Below are 16,100 nucleotides of genomic sequence, written 5' to 3' on the forward strand. Positions count from 1 at the left end.
TTTGCTACCCCTTCCACAACTGGAGTTCGATGATACCGGCGTAAAATACAAATCACTCTACTAGGTATAGGAGGGAAGAAAAGTAGTTCATCCATTTATGTAAACTAGGAAATGTCGCGATTTTGAGTTTGATAATTTTCATTAGGTTTTTGTTTAATCAAAATACTGTACAGTATTAATAATGAGTGTTTTACTCACGAAGTGAGCTATCCATTCGGACGTATTAATTATTCAATGTATATTGTACTGTTATAGCACATTAGCATACAATATAGAGAATGAAGTTAAATTGAAAAATAATCATACCCAATGGATATTTAAACACATTTTTGAAAATGGTGGCAGTTCATTTCGATACAGGCTTCAGTTCTAATGTGCATATTATCACACTATAAACTATTGTACCTAATTCCAATTACCAGTTTCGTCCTTCATACGAGTAACTCATGTTGAAATAATTCTGTACCTACTCTATAAAAGAGTACCTTACGTACTGTAAATTTAATCTTCACTTCTGCCCGATCCGAAAAGATAAAATTACTCAGAAATGCTATCTACTGTCCGTTCAAGTGGTTTTGTCGCAGGGTCGTAGAAAGGGGGGTGGGGAAATCACGTGGCAGTTAATTATTTAACGAGACCCTTTTATATAAGTTACTTTAAACAGTTGTATAATATTACGTAGACGTCCAATTCCTAACAGAAATTAATGTTTTCAGAAAAGAGCTAAGATAGCCCAGCTACTAGACTTTACAGAGGGGCGAACAGAAGCAGTTGGGGGAAACCGGGATGTGACCTAGGCAAACGGACGACAGTACTTGTGCGAAAATATGATTCAATATTGAAAGCTCTTTCGTCACTGGAAAACACGAACATATTTCTGGAACGTACTATACTCACTAACTCAGTACTGCTTACGCGCCCTCGGCTCCGTGTCGTGAACGGTTGGAAGTTTACTAGAAGAGGGGGTGGGAGTGAAGTACATTCAAAAACTCAGGTACAATAAAAATTGAAGTAAAAATAAAATGATGTCCCTGTATATAAATAAACTTAATAAATTAAAAATATTATGTAATTACAGAAATTGGATCCATTTGTAAATTAATACCACAGTTGAGTATTATATGTTACGTTAAATTAACTACTGTACTTCTGTCTATATCCAACACGTATTTATTAACACCCTCACTTGTTTACGAATAATACTTTTATTAGTTATAAAATTATTATACATTCTAATGATTACACAATTATTGGAAAATAATAATAATAATAATAATAATAATAATAATAATAATAATAATAATAATCATAATATCATAGTTATTACATCAATGAACAAATACACCTGAATGTCCATTTTCAAGTCTTATTGCACCATGACAGTCCTTAGCCGCTTCTCTATTATAGGTAGTCTTGACTGTAATAATAATAATAATAATAATAATAATAATAATAATAATAATAATAATAATAATAATAATAATAATAATTATACTAAGATGCTGAGAATTATGACATCCGATATTCAAATGAAGAAATTTTCATTCAGAGTAATCGACTCTGGAAAGGTCCTCAAAATACTCGCTGCGTTTCCACGTTGGATGGCTATTCCTATTCGTTGTCGTAGATGATTGGTGCAGCGAGGGTCTCCAATAATAGTCACCTAACAATCTCGGAAATCAGATCTTTTGCTTCTCTATACCATAAGCATAATATCGTTTCGACAGCAAAGACAATGAAGACATAATTGTTAATAGAAGTTCATATTTATGGCTTTTACTGCGTACGACATAGCTTGCGACTTTAAAAGTTGATGACAAGTGGGATGGAGCTAAGGTATTCTGAATTCGAGTAAATCTGTATTATATGCAATGTCTTGTTCTTAGTATAAATTATATTATATTTTATTTTATTATCATTTCCGGTTGTATTGAATTCACTCTTTAGTTCAGAAGAAGTCACTCTAGGCCTACATGGTCAGACAATGCCATATGTCATCTTCCGGAAATAATGTATTCTAAAACCATGTGCCTATCTTCGTGAATTTCTCGAAATAGACTTCCTGCTACATCACTATTCTTTTTCCAGACTTCGTATCGTACGAAAAATAATACTTATAAGACGCTTTGGTGTACAAAATTCACGTCGTTAGACTACTAGGCAACAGATGGACTCATCTGAAACTTCAGTTTAGGAGATTTCATCAAGATTTACGCAGCTTTCGCTTCAGCTCAATGCTAGATAACAACGACGCTGCGATGGTACCCAACTGAACAAGGAAAACCTATAACATATGCTTGGAGAAATTGAAAATGCCACAAATGAATTTTGGTCATATTAGTCGTTGACCGGTAAGTTTTCAGTGTCAGGCTTAACGGAGAATTTGAGAAGTTGTACTAATTGGCATTAGCTTTCTTCCGTTTGTACATAAGTGGCTGTCTTGCAGTCTCTTTGTGTTTGATTTTTCATGATGTCTCTGCTCTAGACATGAAATCTTCCGCTTGTCATAGCAGCTATTAATGATTGAGGGAGCATTCTAACGTAGCCTTTGCTGCATACAAGAGTACAGTCATGCAGGTCTTTGTCCAGATTCCTCTCATCCATCATATTTATGAGAGTGAGGAATAGCAGTACCATGGGCAGAGCGACACATTTTTTGAAATTCTTGCTAATTATAAATATTAAAATAATATTATGAAGTTAAGTTGCCTGAAATTAGGAAATGTTATAATGTGTGATCATTTCGCTGATACACAAACTTTTATATAAAATTGTTTTCTTATGTACAGCGACTGTTTTGACCAATTTTAAGTGCTGATTTCAGATACAGTGGAACTCGACAAATAGACACAGCAATGGTCCGTGTGCGAGACGAGGTACGAACTCTGTCTTTCTACGAAGTACTGCGGACATTGGTAAACATAAGGGCTGTACATTGTTTTTATGGCGTGTGGACCGAAACATAAATAATTAACGTATATAATTTTAAATAATATATTGTAGTATATGGAAAATATATAACAAAACAAATCCGTGATTAAGTATAATATTTAGGCTACGTGATACATCTGAAACATAAAACAAACTTCTAGAGGAAAAACTCTCTAAATATACCTACATACGGGGCTTTCATTTCAAAGCTTCCCACTCCAAATAACTAGTTAATTAACTGAATTCAATTTAAACCAAAACAACACGTAAATTTAGATATCAAGGGGGAAGTCTTAAACAAGGCTTAATTGCATTTTAGATTTCACCTCCCACCTCCAGCCACTCCCACTTCGAAATTTCAAATGGCATCCCCTATATTTTTATACTTGAATATGAAAGAGCATTCAATTGTTTATACACCTCATTCATTTGTTTTCGCATCTTTTATTTTCTATCGTCGCCTGGTAACCTGCATTTTTTTTATTGCTGATTAGAGCTGAAGAGAATAAAGCTACAAAAACTTATTGAGCATTTCATGTAATAGTTGTGTTTGAGTATTAAATTATTTTAAAATGGTGTATAACCTTCAAGAGAGAACATAGATCATCCCTATTGATTAAATTTAGGAAATACACAAAATAAGCTGTATTTTCATCCTACAATCAACTGATAATAACAAACCCTCTTATAATCACTACAGAATGCCTCGTAATTAGATGAATTTTGTTTTATCCTATGCACTGTTCTGATCGAAATGTAAAATTCTTGAGGGATGGCTCTGATTGATTCACCTTCTTTAAACCGTTCCAATATTTGTAACTTCTGCTTCAACATAAGTACACATTTTTTGTTCCCTGCCTTGCTGCCAACGTGTACGAGTATCTGCACACTACTGCACTGGTTCAACTGGTTAGCCCTGTGCAGCACGGGACAGGATGCGTTGACTTACCTTGTATCGTGAAGCATACGAGAGTGAGCGTCTATTTGTGGAGTTGCACTGTATATCTTTATTTGTTTTCATCATTTTCAAACTAAAATTCAATTTTCCATTATACATTATGATTTGTCATATCTGTATGAGTGATTATATAACTATACATCACAGTTTATTAAATTTTAGCTTTTGACTTAATCTTGCAGGCTAAAAGTTTTCTACGATATTAAATCAGATGTAATCTGTTAGCGTGGATTGGCTCACCAAGCGACTACACTTGAGCCATCCCTGTCGAGGGGGTTCTAACCTCATCACAGGAGGCCTGTGCCCAACATGAGACATCATGGCTAACATTCATTCATTCATTCAATCTGTTAGAATATGAGCGCTGCACTTATCAACAGTAATATGTAATTTAATTGAGCTGAAAGAATGTTTGCCTCGAAATAATTATATCATGACAAGAAACATAATTTAAAAGCGAAATTAAATTCAAGATGAAAGCTGTTTTGCACGTGTGAAACTAGGCCGGATAATTCCTATACGAACATCTGGATCCTACTGCATGAATGCATTCGAGTGTTTTCTGAAATAAATTCACACGAGCCTCTTGCTAGTATGAAATCCATGGGTTATAATATCATAACAGTTTATTACGAAGTAGGTTTTATTTATTAATTGTTTAATATTAATTTTATTGTGAATTCTTTTTCGTTAAAACGTGATGTACAGATTGCTCTCTTCTCCTCTACCGTCACCACTTACTTTCCTCTTTCTCCTACCTCAGGCGGCACTCAGTTTCTCCCACCAGCATCCACTCTCACATGATCTAGTTTTATTAATTCTACATTCAATTCTCTAGCTTGTTTAATTTTATATCATTTTATTAAAGTGTCTCATAACTTCATAATATTCTTTTCTTTTGAGCTTGTGTATTTCTTATATGTCTGATAATAATAATAATAATAATAATAATAATAATAATAATAGTAATAGTAATAATAATAATAATAATAATAATAATAATAATAATAATAATAATACCTATGGCTTTTAAGGAACCCGGAGGTTCATTGCCGTCCTCAAATAAGCCCGCCATCGGTTCCTATCCTGTGAAAGATCAATCCAGTCTCTACCATCATATCCCACCTCCCTCAAGTCCATTTTAATATTATCCTCCCATCTACATCTCGACCTCCCAACTAACATTCTATATTCATGTCTGGATTCGTCCACATGTGCTACATGCCCTGCCAATCTCAAACGTCTGGATTTAATGTTCTTAATTATGTCAGGTGAAGAAAAATATGCCTGCAGTTCTGCGTTTTGTAACTTTCTCCATTCTCCTGTAACTTCATCCCTCTTAGCCCCAAATATTTTCCTAAGCACCTTATTCTCGAATACCCTTAACCGATGTTCCTCTCTCAAAGTGAGAGTCCAAGTTTCACAATCATACAGAATAACCGGTAATATAATTGTTTTATAAATTCTAACTTTCAGATTTTTTGACAGCAGACTGGATGATAAAAGCTTCTCAACCGAAAAATAACACGCATTTTCCATATTTATTCTGCGTTTTACTTTCTGCCGAGTATTATTTATATTTGTTACTGTTGCTCCAAGATATTTGAATTGTTCCACCTCTTCAAAGAATAAATTTCCGTTTTTTTTTTTTTTTTTTTTTTTTTTTTTTTTTATTTCCATTTCGTACACGAGGCATAATCATATACTTTGTCTTTTCGGGATTTAATTTACTTCCAAACCAATCGGTTTACTTGCTTCCAGTAAAATTCCCGTGTTGTCCTTAATATTTTGTGGATTTTCTCCTAACATATTCACGTCATCCGCATAGACAAGAAGCTGATGTAACCCTTTCAATTCCAAACCCTCTCTATTCTCCTGGACTTTCCTAATGGCATATTCTGGAGCGAACTTAAAAAGTAAAGGTTATAGTGCATAATAATAATAATAATAATAATAATAATAATAATAATAATAATAATAATAATAGTAATAATAGTAATAGTGATCATAATAATAATAATAGTAATAATAATAATAGTAGTAATAATAATAATAGTAATAGTAATAATAATAGTAATAATAATAATAGTAATAATAATAATAATAATAATAATAATAATAATAATAATAATAATTTTGTGTTTAGTGGTACTTGTAATTGTATAGTTAATTTAATGTTCATAATGCTCATATAATGTCAAGGTTTGATGTACAAGAATCTTCCTTTGTCTTTATGTAATTTGTGTGTGACTTCAAGTGAAGGCCTTATTTAGTTTTATTTATTTAATAATTATATATATATATATATATATATATAAACGTTACATTAAATACCCCGAAAGAGCAAAGCTCGTGTTCGGGGACAGTTCCGTTACATAGATACACATACTTTGTAGACAAAATACTTAAGGAAAAAGCTCACATAATGATGATAATAAATTTAGTAAATAATAATACTAATAATAATAATAATAATACTAGTAATAACTGAGTGAAAAAAGAGACGATGTTGAGATTGGTGGATTAATATTAAATTTTTATTAGTAGTATAATTAGTACAGGTCATGTAGATATAGTAACCAAGATAAGATAGAAAAAATATACTTAGGATAGAAATAAACTTGTTTTACAATACATGGTACATAATATAATACAAGGAAGTCTGTCATATAATTTTTTTAATTCTGGATCTGAAAATTTCATTGCTTAAAGTAGTCAATTCTGGATGAAATTTTATTATCGAATTATATAGACGTGGACCATAATTTGTACTGTGTAGTAAAGGAGCAGATGTGAAACATTTAGGTTCAACTAATTTAAAATTTTCATTTGGTCTTGTATTATGAGCGTGTGGCTGAGCTACAAATTTCATTCTATTTTTATTATAGAATTTCATTAAAGAGTATTTATAAATTTGGTCAATTCTAAAAACATTCAATTCGGAATGAATCAAATTTGTTGGATAATCCAGTCCAACAAATTTATGATCTTAATTCTGCTGGACAAAATACATAAAGCTTTTCTACTACTACCACTACCACTATCATTACCACTACCACCTACCACCATCATTACCACTATTACTACCACCACCTCTACTACTACATTTAACTTAATTCGAAGATGTGAAATATGTTCTACTTAAGCTATGTAATTAAAGTTAGATTTTTATCTCGTATCTACTATGTGAACATCTCTGCTTTGTTTTTCCTCCCATCGCATCTTTCTCACTTCTTTGCACGATGTATCGTTTTGTCGTATTTAGGCTTCAAGATGAACCTTTTGCAGCACCTGTAAATCACAAAGAAAATATATAATACTTACTTACAAATGGCTTTTAGAGAACCTGCAGGTTCATTGTCGCCCTCACATAAGCTCGTCATTGGTCCCTATCCTGTGCAAGATTAATGCAGTCCCTAACATCATATCCCTAATCCCTTAAATCCATTTTAATTATCCTCCCATCTACGTCTCAGTCTCTGCAAAGGTTTTTTACCCCTCACGTCTACCAACTAACACACTACCTGCAGCGGTCTTTGAGGGCTGTCCTTTCTTAAGGAGATTCACGAATAACTTAAAAAGTTGTGTATAAAGTGCAAATTAAAATTAAGGTGACATTTAACATTTAATCTTTTAAGGTGACATATATTTATTTAGCCTGACGAGTTACTCTCTTGGTTTGACTTGTAAATTATTTAAAAATAGCGTGTAAGAGGGCCTTAGACTAGAAATGTTTAGTTTAAATGTAGTTCTGTTTATAAGTATGCATAAGGATGTAATTATTTGACTTATTTGAACTGTTGTATCAGTGAAGCGAGGTGAGTCAGTGAAGTTATGGCTTTACAGTGCAGTGAATACTTCCGATCAGTGATAATTTATAGCGTCAATGAAATGTGTTCTATAGTGTCAGTGAAATGTGTTATAGAGTGACAGTGAAATGTGTGCTAAAGTGTCAGTGAAATGCGTCATAGTGCCACTACAGTGAGTGAGATGAGAGTAAAGTGAAAGACTATTGAAACTCATGTAGGGCCTATACATATGTAGGTTGTATTATAAAATTGGGTTATTTTATGTTTTATTATTATTGTGTTAAATTGTATTGTGTATTCTTATTGTATTGTGTATATAATTGTATTGTGTATTGTAATTTTATTGTGTATTGTTTATATTGTGTATACCACTGCCACCGGGTGCTTGCCCACTTGCAGTGTAAATAAATACATTTCTGAATTCACAAAAACGTGCTATATGCTCTGCCAACCTCAAACGTCTGGATTTAATGTACCTAATTATGTTAGGTGAAGAATACAATGCGTGCAGTTCTGCGTTGTGTAACTTTCTCCATTCTCCTGTGATCCCTCTTAGCTCCAAATATTTTCCTAAGCACCTTATTCTCGAACACCCAACCTCTGTCCCTCTCTCAAAGTGAGAGTCCAAGTTTCACAACCATTCTGATCCACCGATAATATAACTGTTTTATAAATTCTAACTTTCAGATTTTTTTACTGCACAGTAGATGATAGAAGCTTCTCAACCGAATAATAACAGGCATTTCCCTTATTTATTGTGCGTTTAATGTCCTCCTGAGAATGTATAATAATTAAGAATAGTTTTGCACCTGTCATGAGAGAGCTGGCACTCGACGACGAGGATGGCGAGGGCGGTGACCGTGCCGGCAGCGAGTAGTACCAGAGCCAGCGAGATGGCTCCCAGCTCCACTCCCGGCACCTCGTTGGCGCCGTAGCACTGTGGAGGACTCGGACGCCACAGGTGCAGCTGGCGCTTCATGAGACCGCGTTCCCACAGAGCGCGCAACCTGCCACAGAGTCTCTGTTATTGAGCCTACTAAAGCCCAGTGTTTGGTCACATTTCACACAAGTTAGGTAATCAGTGACTATAATGCTGAAGGCTGTGGACAGGTGCGAAAAGTACGTTTACTTTCCTCCCTGTATTTCGTGCTTCTTATATGCGGGTAATAATAATAATAATAATAATAATAATAATAATAATAATAATAATAATAGTTTTTTACTTTCCCTGGCAGAGTTAAGGCCATCAGGTCATCTCTTCCACTCAACCAGGATCAAATCACATACAGAAAAATACATATCGGTATACAAATATTAACTTTAAAATAATGATACACATAATAAAGTAAAAAAGAGAGATTGAATACATAATATAAACAATCAGTATTAACTTTAAAATAATAATAATAATAATAATAATAATAATAATAATAATAATAATAAATATATATAATAAAAAAGAGACTGAATACATAATCACAAACAGGAAAATACATTCTAGTATACAAGTATTAACTAAAAAAAAAAAGAATTAATACACATGAATATAATCTCACAACTAAAGGAATAGTAGAATTAGTATGATCAGCACAGCACGTGTTACATTGAGACAATGACAATTACCTAGATATTAGTGTTAATGGAAAAATAAAGTGATAACTGTGTAAAATAATAATAATAATAATAATAATAATAATAATAATAATAATAATAATAATAATAAATATATATATAATAAAAAAGAGACTGAATACATAATCACAAACAGGAAAATACATTCTACTATACAAGTATTAACTTAAAAAAAGAATTAATACACATGAATATAATCTCACAACTAAAGGAATAGTACAATTAGTATGATCAGCACAGCACGTGTTACATTGAGACAATCACAATTACCTAGATATTAGTGTTAATGGAAAAATAAAGTGATAACTGTGTAATAATAATAATAATAATAATAATAATAATAATAATAATAATAAATATATATATATATAATAAAAAAGAGACTGAATACATAATCACAAACAGGAAAATACATTCTAGTATACAAGTATTAACTAAAAAAAAAAAAAGAATTAATACACATGAATATAATCTCACAACTAAAGGAATAGTAGAATTAGTATGATCAGCACAGCACGTGTTACATTGAGACAATGACAATTACCTAGATATTAGTGTTAATGGAAAAATAAAGTGATAACTGTGTAAAATAATAATAATAATAATAATAATAATAATAATAATAATAATAATAAATATATATATAATAAAAAAGAGACTGAATACATAATCACAAACAGGAAAATACATTCTACTATACAAGTATTAACTTAAAAAAAGAATTAATACACATGAATATAATCTCACATCTAAAGGAATAGTACAATTAGTATGATCAGCACAGCACGTGTTACATTGAGACAATCACAATTACCTAGATGTTAGTGTTAATGGAAAAATAAAGTGATAACTGTGTAAAATAATAATAATAATATATATAATAAAAAAGAGACTGAATACATAATCACAAACAGGAAAATATATTCTACTATACAAGTATTAACTTAAAAAAAATAATTAATACACATGAATATAATCTCACAACTAAAGGAATAGTAGAATTAGTATGATCAGCATAGCACGTGTTACATTGAGACAATGACAATTACCTAGATGTTAGTGGTAATGGAAAAATAAAGTGATAACTGTGTAAAATAATAATAATAATAATAATAATAATAATAAATATATATATATATAATAAAAAAGAGACTGAATACATAATCACAAACAGGAAAATACATTCTACTATACAAGTATTAACTTAAAAAAAGAATTAATACACATGAATATAATCTCACAACTAAAGGAATAGTACAATTAGTATGATCAGCACAGCACGTGTTACATTGAGACAATCACAATTACCTAGATGTTAGTGTTAATGGAAAAATAAAGTGATAACTGTGTAAAATAATAATAATAATATATATAATAAAAAAGAGACTGAATACATAATCACAAACAGGAAAATATATTCTACTATACAAGTATTAACTTAAAAAAAATAATTAATACACATGAATATAATCTCACAACTAAAGGAATAGTAGAATTAGTATGATCAGCATAGCACGTGTTACATTGAGACAATGACAATTACCTAGATATTAGTGTTAATGGAAAAATAAAGTGATAACTGTGTAAAATAATAATAATAATAATAATAATAATAATAATAATAATAATAATAATAATAATAAATAAAAATTATACCTAAAAATTGGTTGATACAATAAACTGTATAGGCTACAATTGAGGTCCACAATAAAACAACAGCCCAAGTTTATAAAACTTAGTTTTATAACAAAATATTTAATTTTAATTATTCATTTCTGGGTTACATTTTATTAACAAGTTTTAGGTTATAGTTTTACATAATGAAACTGCATTTAGCACCAAGTTTTAATATTTATGTGCTTGTTGAATAACAGAATAATTAAGACTTATTTAAGCTTGGCTTGGCACGTTTTTTTTTTTATTTTAGCTCTTCTTTGCTATACTAAATTAAACTTCGCTTCATTATAAATATACAAAATGAACAAAAAGTCACATAAACAATAAAAAAATGTCTGCACGAAATATATTTCAGATAAAGATAACAAATTAGCCTACAACTGAACATTGATTATAAGAAAATTCCATAGCATCATAGCCGTTTGCTTTTCGTTGATGAAAACTTTCCCTCTTTTTCAAGGTGTCAAGGACTGTGTTATTTTGAGCAAAATTTTTATATCCAACTCTTCACATTCTCCACAAACAAAATATTTTGGACGGACAATAGTATAATTGAAATTATTTGGGGTGGGGAGGGGAATGAACCTTGCTGCCTTTATGAACATCTTGTTCTGCATACTCCTTGGTGGGCATCGTAGGATATAGTTTTGCTCCTCGCCACACTAGTCGACTGGCCTCCAAAATCACCAGATATGAATCCGATTAAAAATTTGTTGGCTACAATCAAACGAAATGCTCTAATTGGGCAGCTGATGAATTTTGGGACAGACTTCTAGATGCGTGGGAGGAGGTAGCCATGAATTTAGACCTGTTCCATAATCTTGATGACTCCATGCTACGCAGAATGAGGGCAGTTGTTGACGCAGGTGGTTTGTGGATGAGATATTAGTCCCCACTTCAGGCCTTTTTTGTTAATATGTTAACAAATTGTTTATTTTTGTTTATTTAATCATTTATTTATGTTTGATATGTGTCCGATTTTTTAGGATGTGAAACAAGTATTTTTTGTTTATACAGACCAGCTCCCCTATTAATAGCGAACAGGTGATGGGCAATAATATTTTTACAAGGCAGACATAACGAAGTTTATGAACAAATGCCATTTCACATTTTAAACTAGTAAAAAAAAATACCGTAGCGGGAGGCAAACTCACAACCGCTGGCACGAAAGTCAGACTTCTTATCACTGGACCACACATACAGTAGCTCGTAAGATTGATTACATTGTAGACGGACGACTTTCAATGGAGAGGCACCACAGCAATGCCTTGCAGTGCATTACGTTTACACGAGTGAACCGCGCGATAGAACTTAGCATTTCTATCGACCAAGAGTCGGCCCATTCCTTTTGCCGTTAAGTGTACTAACCCTGCAGCGTGCTGTACACAGGTAACAGTTTCCACTGCGTCGGTGACCAAGCACTGGGCTGTAATGATTACTAATTTCATAAATCTGATTGAACTTTCAAAGCATTTTTGGAGAAGGCATTTCAATTAGCCTCGTAAACATGCTCACTTGCAGTATTTAATAACGTTGGTCTCTGGCTGGTCGATAGCGCTCTAATGCAAAAGAGAAAAGAGAATTAACCGGTTAACAGTGGAACTTACCCAAAAGCGAAGAGTTTCTTGTACGGCGACCCCTTCTGTATGATCGAGTAGACCGTGTTCGGCGGGAAGGCGTTCACCTCGGCCAGGCTGCACTTCTCACTCTCGTCGAACTGATCCTCGATGAGAGGGTACAAGCTGATAGCCTCCGCTTGTATCGCGAACGCTTCTTCCTTGATTTTCTTTACGGCCACTTCTCTTGAAAAGACGTTTGGCTTTGAGTTAGAGGATGGGAACACTTTCTTGGAGTATAGTTTCTTAATTAGAGGATTCGAGCTCGTCTGAAAGATTAAAGATCGCACAATGCCTCGTAAGTGAAGTCGGAGCTTAAACTTAATAAGCTGATTGCTGCTAAATAAGCTTAACCAACTTATAATTAGGGAGCGGAAACCGTGAAATTCAATGGATGTCGTTATTTCCCTTTTTCTAGTGTTCATAAGTGATCTTGCCCCCCTAATAAAAGATGTAGGTCATCCCATATTATTTGCAGATGACACAAGTATAGTAATTACAGCCAATAACTCCAACACATTCCAATCTTCAACAGAGGAAATTCTCTTCAAAATATGTGACTGGTTCTCAGTCAATAAATTAGTATTAAATTGTAACAAAACTAACATAATTCAATTTAAATCCTGTCCAAATTCAATCTCGCAAATTTCTAGCGCAATAATTAACAATAGATCCCTATTGGAAACAACAACACCCAAATTTCTTGGCTTAAAAATCGATAAAGTGTTAAATTGGAAAAATCATATTAAAGAAATTACCCCCAAACTAAATTCAGCGTGTTTTGCTATTAGATCTATGCAAAAGATAGTAAATATCAATACCTTAAAAACAATATACTTTGCATACATTCATTCGATAATGAGTTTTGGAATAATATTCTGGGGAAATTCCACAGATAGTAACAGTATAGACCTATTACAAAAAAGAGTAATTAGAATAATAGTACATAGGCCTACTTATAATGCGTCCTCTTTTAATCAATGAGAGATTGAGAGCCATTTTTGCAAATTAATGTAGCCTAGCCTACTTCGTCTTGCTGAAGAGTTGACTCTAAATACGTATCCGCCACTGGTCTTTGTACTCGACGTCGCTCAATTTAATTAATATGTTTTTGAATGACTTCAGTTAAATGTATTGTCTTACAGAAGAGGTAATATGCAAAGACTAGCTCCTTTCCCACTGTCCGCCACTGGGTCTGTCGTGTTTAATTATGAGCATAAAAGTGGACGTGTTCTGTATTAAACAGCAGTCTTGGAGCTCAAGTAATCTGTTTATATTTCTGAGCATAAGGGTACACACTCTATTACCATAGCCTGGACCCTGTTACCACAGTCTACTATATACAGTCACGAAGCTCAATACTTACTAAATATTCAAACGTAGACAGTTGAAATATGCATCCATAGATAGTTGCTAGCCACCAGGATCGCTACTATCGCCTCATCACAGACTCTTTCCCTAGCAGACGATAAAATGTATTGTACTTTCGATATCGTGTTCTTTTAAAAAAATTAACACCTTCCTTCCATTATTGAAATACGAAATACGTAAGGTTCATATATTATTTTCAAAAAGCATATATTATATTTTATAAACTCACCTTCCTGGATCTTTCGGAATGTGGATAATTCTGACCTCTTTTTCTTAGAATTTATAGTGCAACAAACGTCTCCTTGTCCCATATTATTATTCAAATTATTGTATTTTAGCCATCTACAGTTATTACAACCGATAACAAACATTTCACAGTTTACACAACTTTTCACAACAATGCGAAATACGGCACAGTCAATGCCTTTTCGATCTGGACCGCCGTAATATATGTTCGGGTTTTCTATTTCAGTGTAGGGAGCTCAATGAAATATATTATTACTTTATTGCGTATCATTGCTAAGTTTTATTTAGTGTAATGTGTCCATAAGTTTCGTGTACTTCTTGCTGCATAATATGTTGCAGAAATAATTATAAAACTCTGTTATTTTAATGTGAAGAGAATTTTACATGTTAACATAATCTGTTGGCATCAACATTTTAAGTTTAGAATGGAAACTATTTTGAGATTTAATAAAAAAGAATTTATATTGTGATTTTAATTTAGCACATTTACCTTCCTTAATTGTAGACAGAAAATTTACTATACCACTCCTATGGAATTAGTGTACATACGATTGTGTTACTTCGTCTCTTAGGTTGTAGATAAATACAGTAATTCAGTCTCAATTGTAGTATTAAAATACAGACAAATTGAATGTGAGGGGTATCATACATGACATTATGTTTAATTATAATGTATAATTGCGAATATAGGAATATAAATTAAATATAGTAAACATAACCTATAATTTTCATACGACATAATATACCAGTGCATATGTAATGGCAGGGCATTGGAGACCACTAAAATTAGACAGAAAGGGGCAACTGGTACAGTAAACATAACCTATAATTTCAGCATATCTAAATATCCGTGCGGTGTAACTGAAAATTATTGAATCGTGCATAAATGAATGTACAGGTATTTCGCAATATTTAATCGAAATAAAGGCAGGTATTACGCATACGAACAACGTAATTTTCACACCAAAAATAATATTACACCTTAACTCTCAAATCTGAAATGTCTCATAATCGATGTTTTAAATTTTATTAATGCAATTACACTACATTTGAAAGAAATATATGTTACTCTTCATGCATTCCAACTAATTTATAAGGTTGAAAAGCCGCCCTTCGTGATCGGGTTAAGGGAGTCACATGGTCTGCCTTACGGCCTGTATCAGATCACGATGGCAATGGCACAGTCTATTGTTCCTAGTATTCACAGCGCTCCAAGCGGCTAGCAACTATCGCGAGAAATTCAAAAAATCATCCCAAGCTTCGCGACTGTATATATTAGACTGTGCTGTTACTGTACCTTGAAGAAGTCATGGTTGTAGCTCACGTTGACATAGCCGACCTTGAGGCTGCTCTTGATGAGGTCCTCGACGGTGCGTATCGTTTTCGTAGACGGCGCTACTAGGGACGACACTAGACTGGCGCCGTAGTAGTTGTTGAGGATCACGGCCTGCACGAGCGCGAACAGGAACAGCACGCGCCACGACGTCCATTTGTGGCTCACTTCTGCGCCTGCACAAAGATGTGGATAAAATACTTCTACTTACTGAAGATAATGGGTAGTAAGAATAAAGCTTAAGTACTTTCTCAAGGTTTATACTTTTGAGTATGAGCACTTCCTATGATTATATATTCGTAACCACTAGAACATACTCATATTCGTAAGAATAAAGACATTCTACCTAACGCGAATATACAGGGTGTAACAACTTTAACGTTTAGAATTTCTGGATCATGTTCCCTGACACGTTCTACGTCGATTAAACCTAACACACCTATATCCAAAGTTCTATAGCTTTGGAGTATTTGTACCCCAAAGTTAAATTTTTGAGTTTAATTTTATCGCTGAATACTAAAAGAAGT

General features: G+C 32.8%; 2 protein-coding genes across 4 annotated transcripts in view; one reads left to right on the forward strand and one right to left on the reverse strand.

Annotated features, from left to right (window-relative positions):
* The window catches only part of LOC138709638 (facilitated trehalose transporter Tret1-2 homolog), a 614,214-nt gene that overhangs the window by 464,681 nt on the left and 133,433 nt on the right, over window positions 1-16,100 (forward strand). The window lies entirely within an intron of this gene.
* Window positions 6,398-16,100, reverse strand: part of LOC138708578 (ionotropic receptor 75a-like) — a 28,896-nt gene continuing 19,193 nt past the window's right edge. Inside the window, exons 6-9 of the mRNA XM_069838696.1 lie at window positions 15,538-15,749; window positions 12,615-12,892; window positions 8,508-8,705; window positions 6,398-7,180 (exon numbers count right to left, since the gene is read on the reverse strand). Of these exons, the coding sequence (XP_069694797.1) occupies window positions 7,117-7,180; window positions 8,508-8,705; window positions 12,615-12,892; window positions 15,538-15,749 (752 nt within the window). The 3' untranslated portion in view covers window positions 6,398-7,116. The remainder of the gene's footprint in view (window positions 7,181-8,507; window positions 8,706-12,614; window positions 12,893-15,537; window positions 15,750-16,100) is intronic.

This window comes from Periplaneta americana, chromosome 11 (genome assembly GCF_040183065.1).
Source record: "Periplaneta americana isolate PAMFEO1 chromosome 11, P.americana_PAMFEO1_priV1, whole genome shotgun sequence".
In the NCBI taxonomy this organism is placed as follows: Eukaryota; Metazoa; Arthropoda; class Insecta; order Blattodea; family Blattidae; genus Periplaneta; species Periplaneta americana.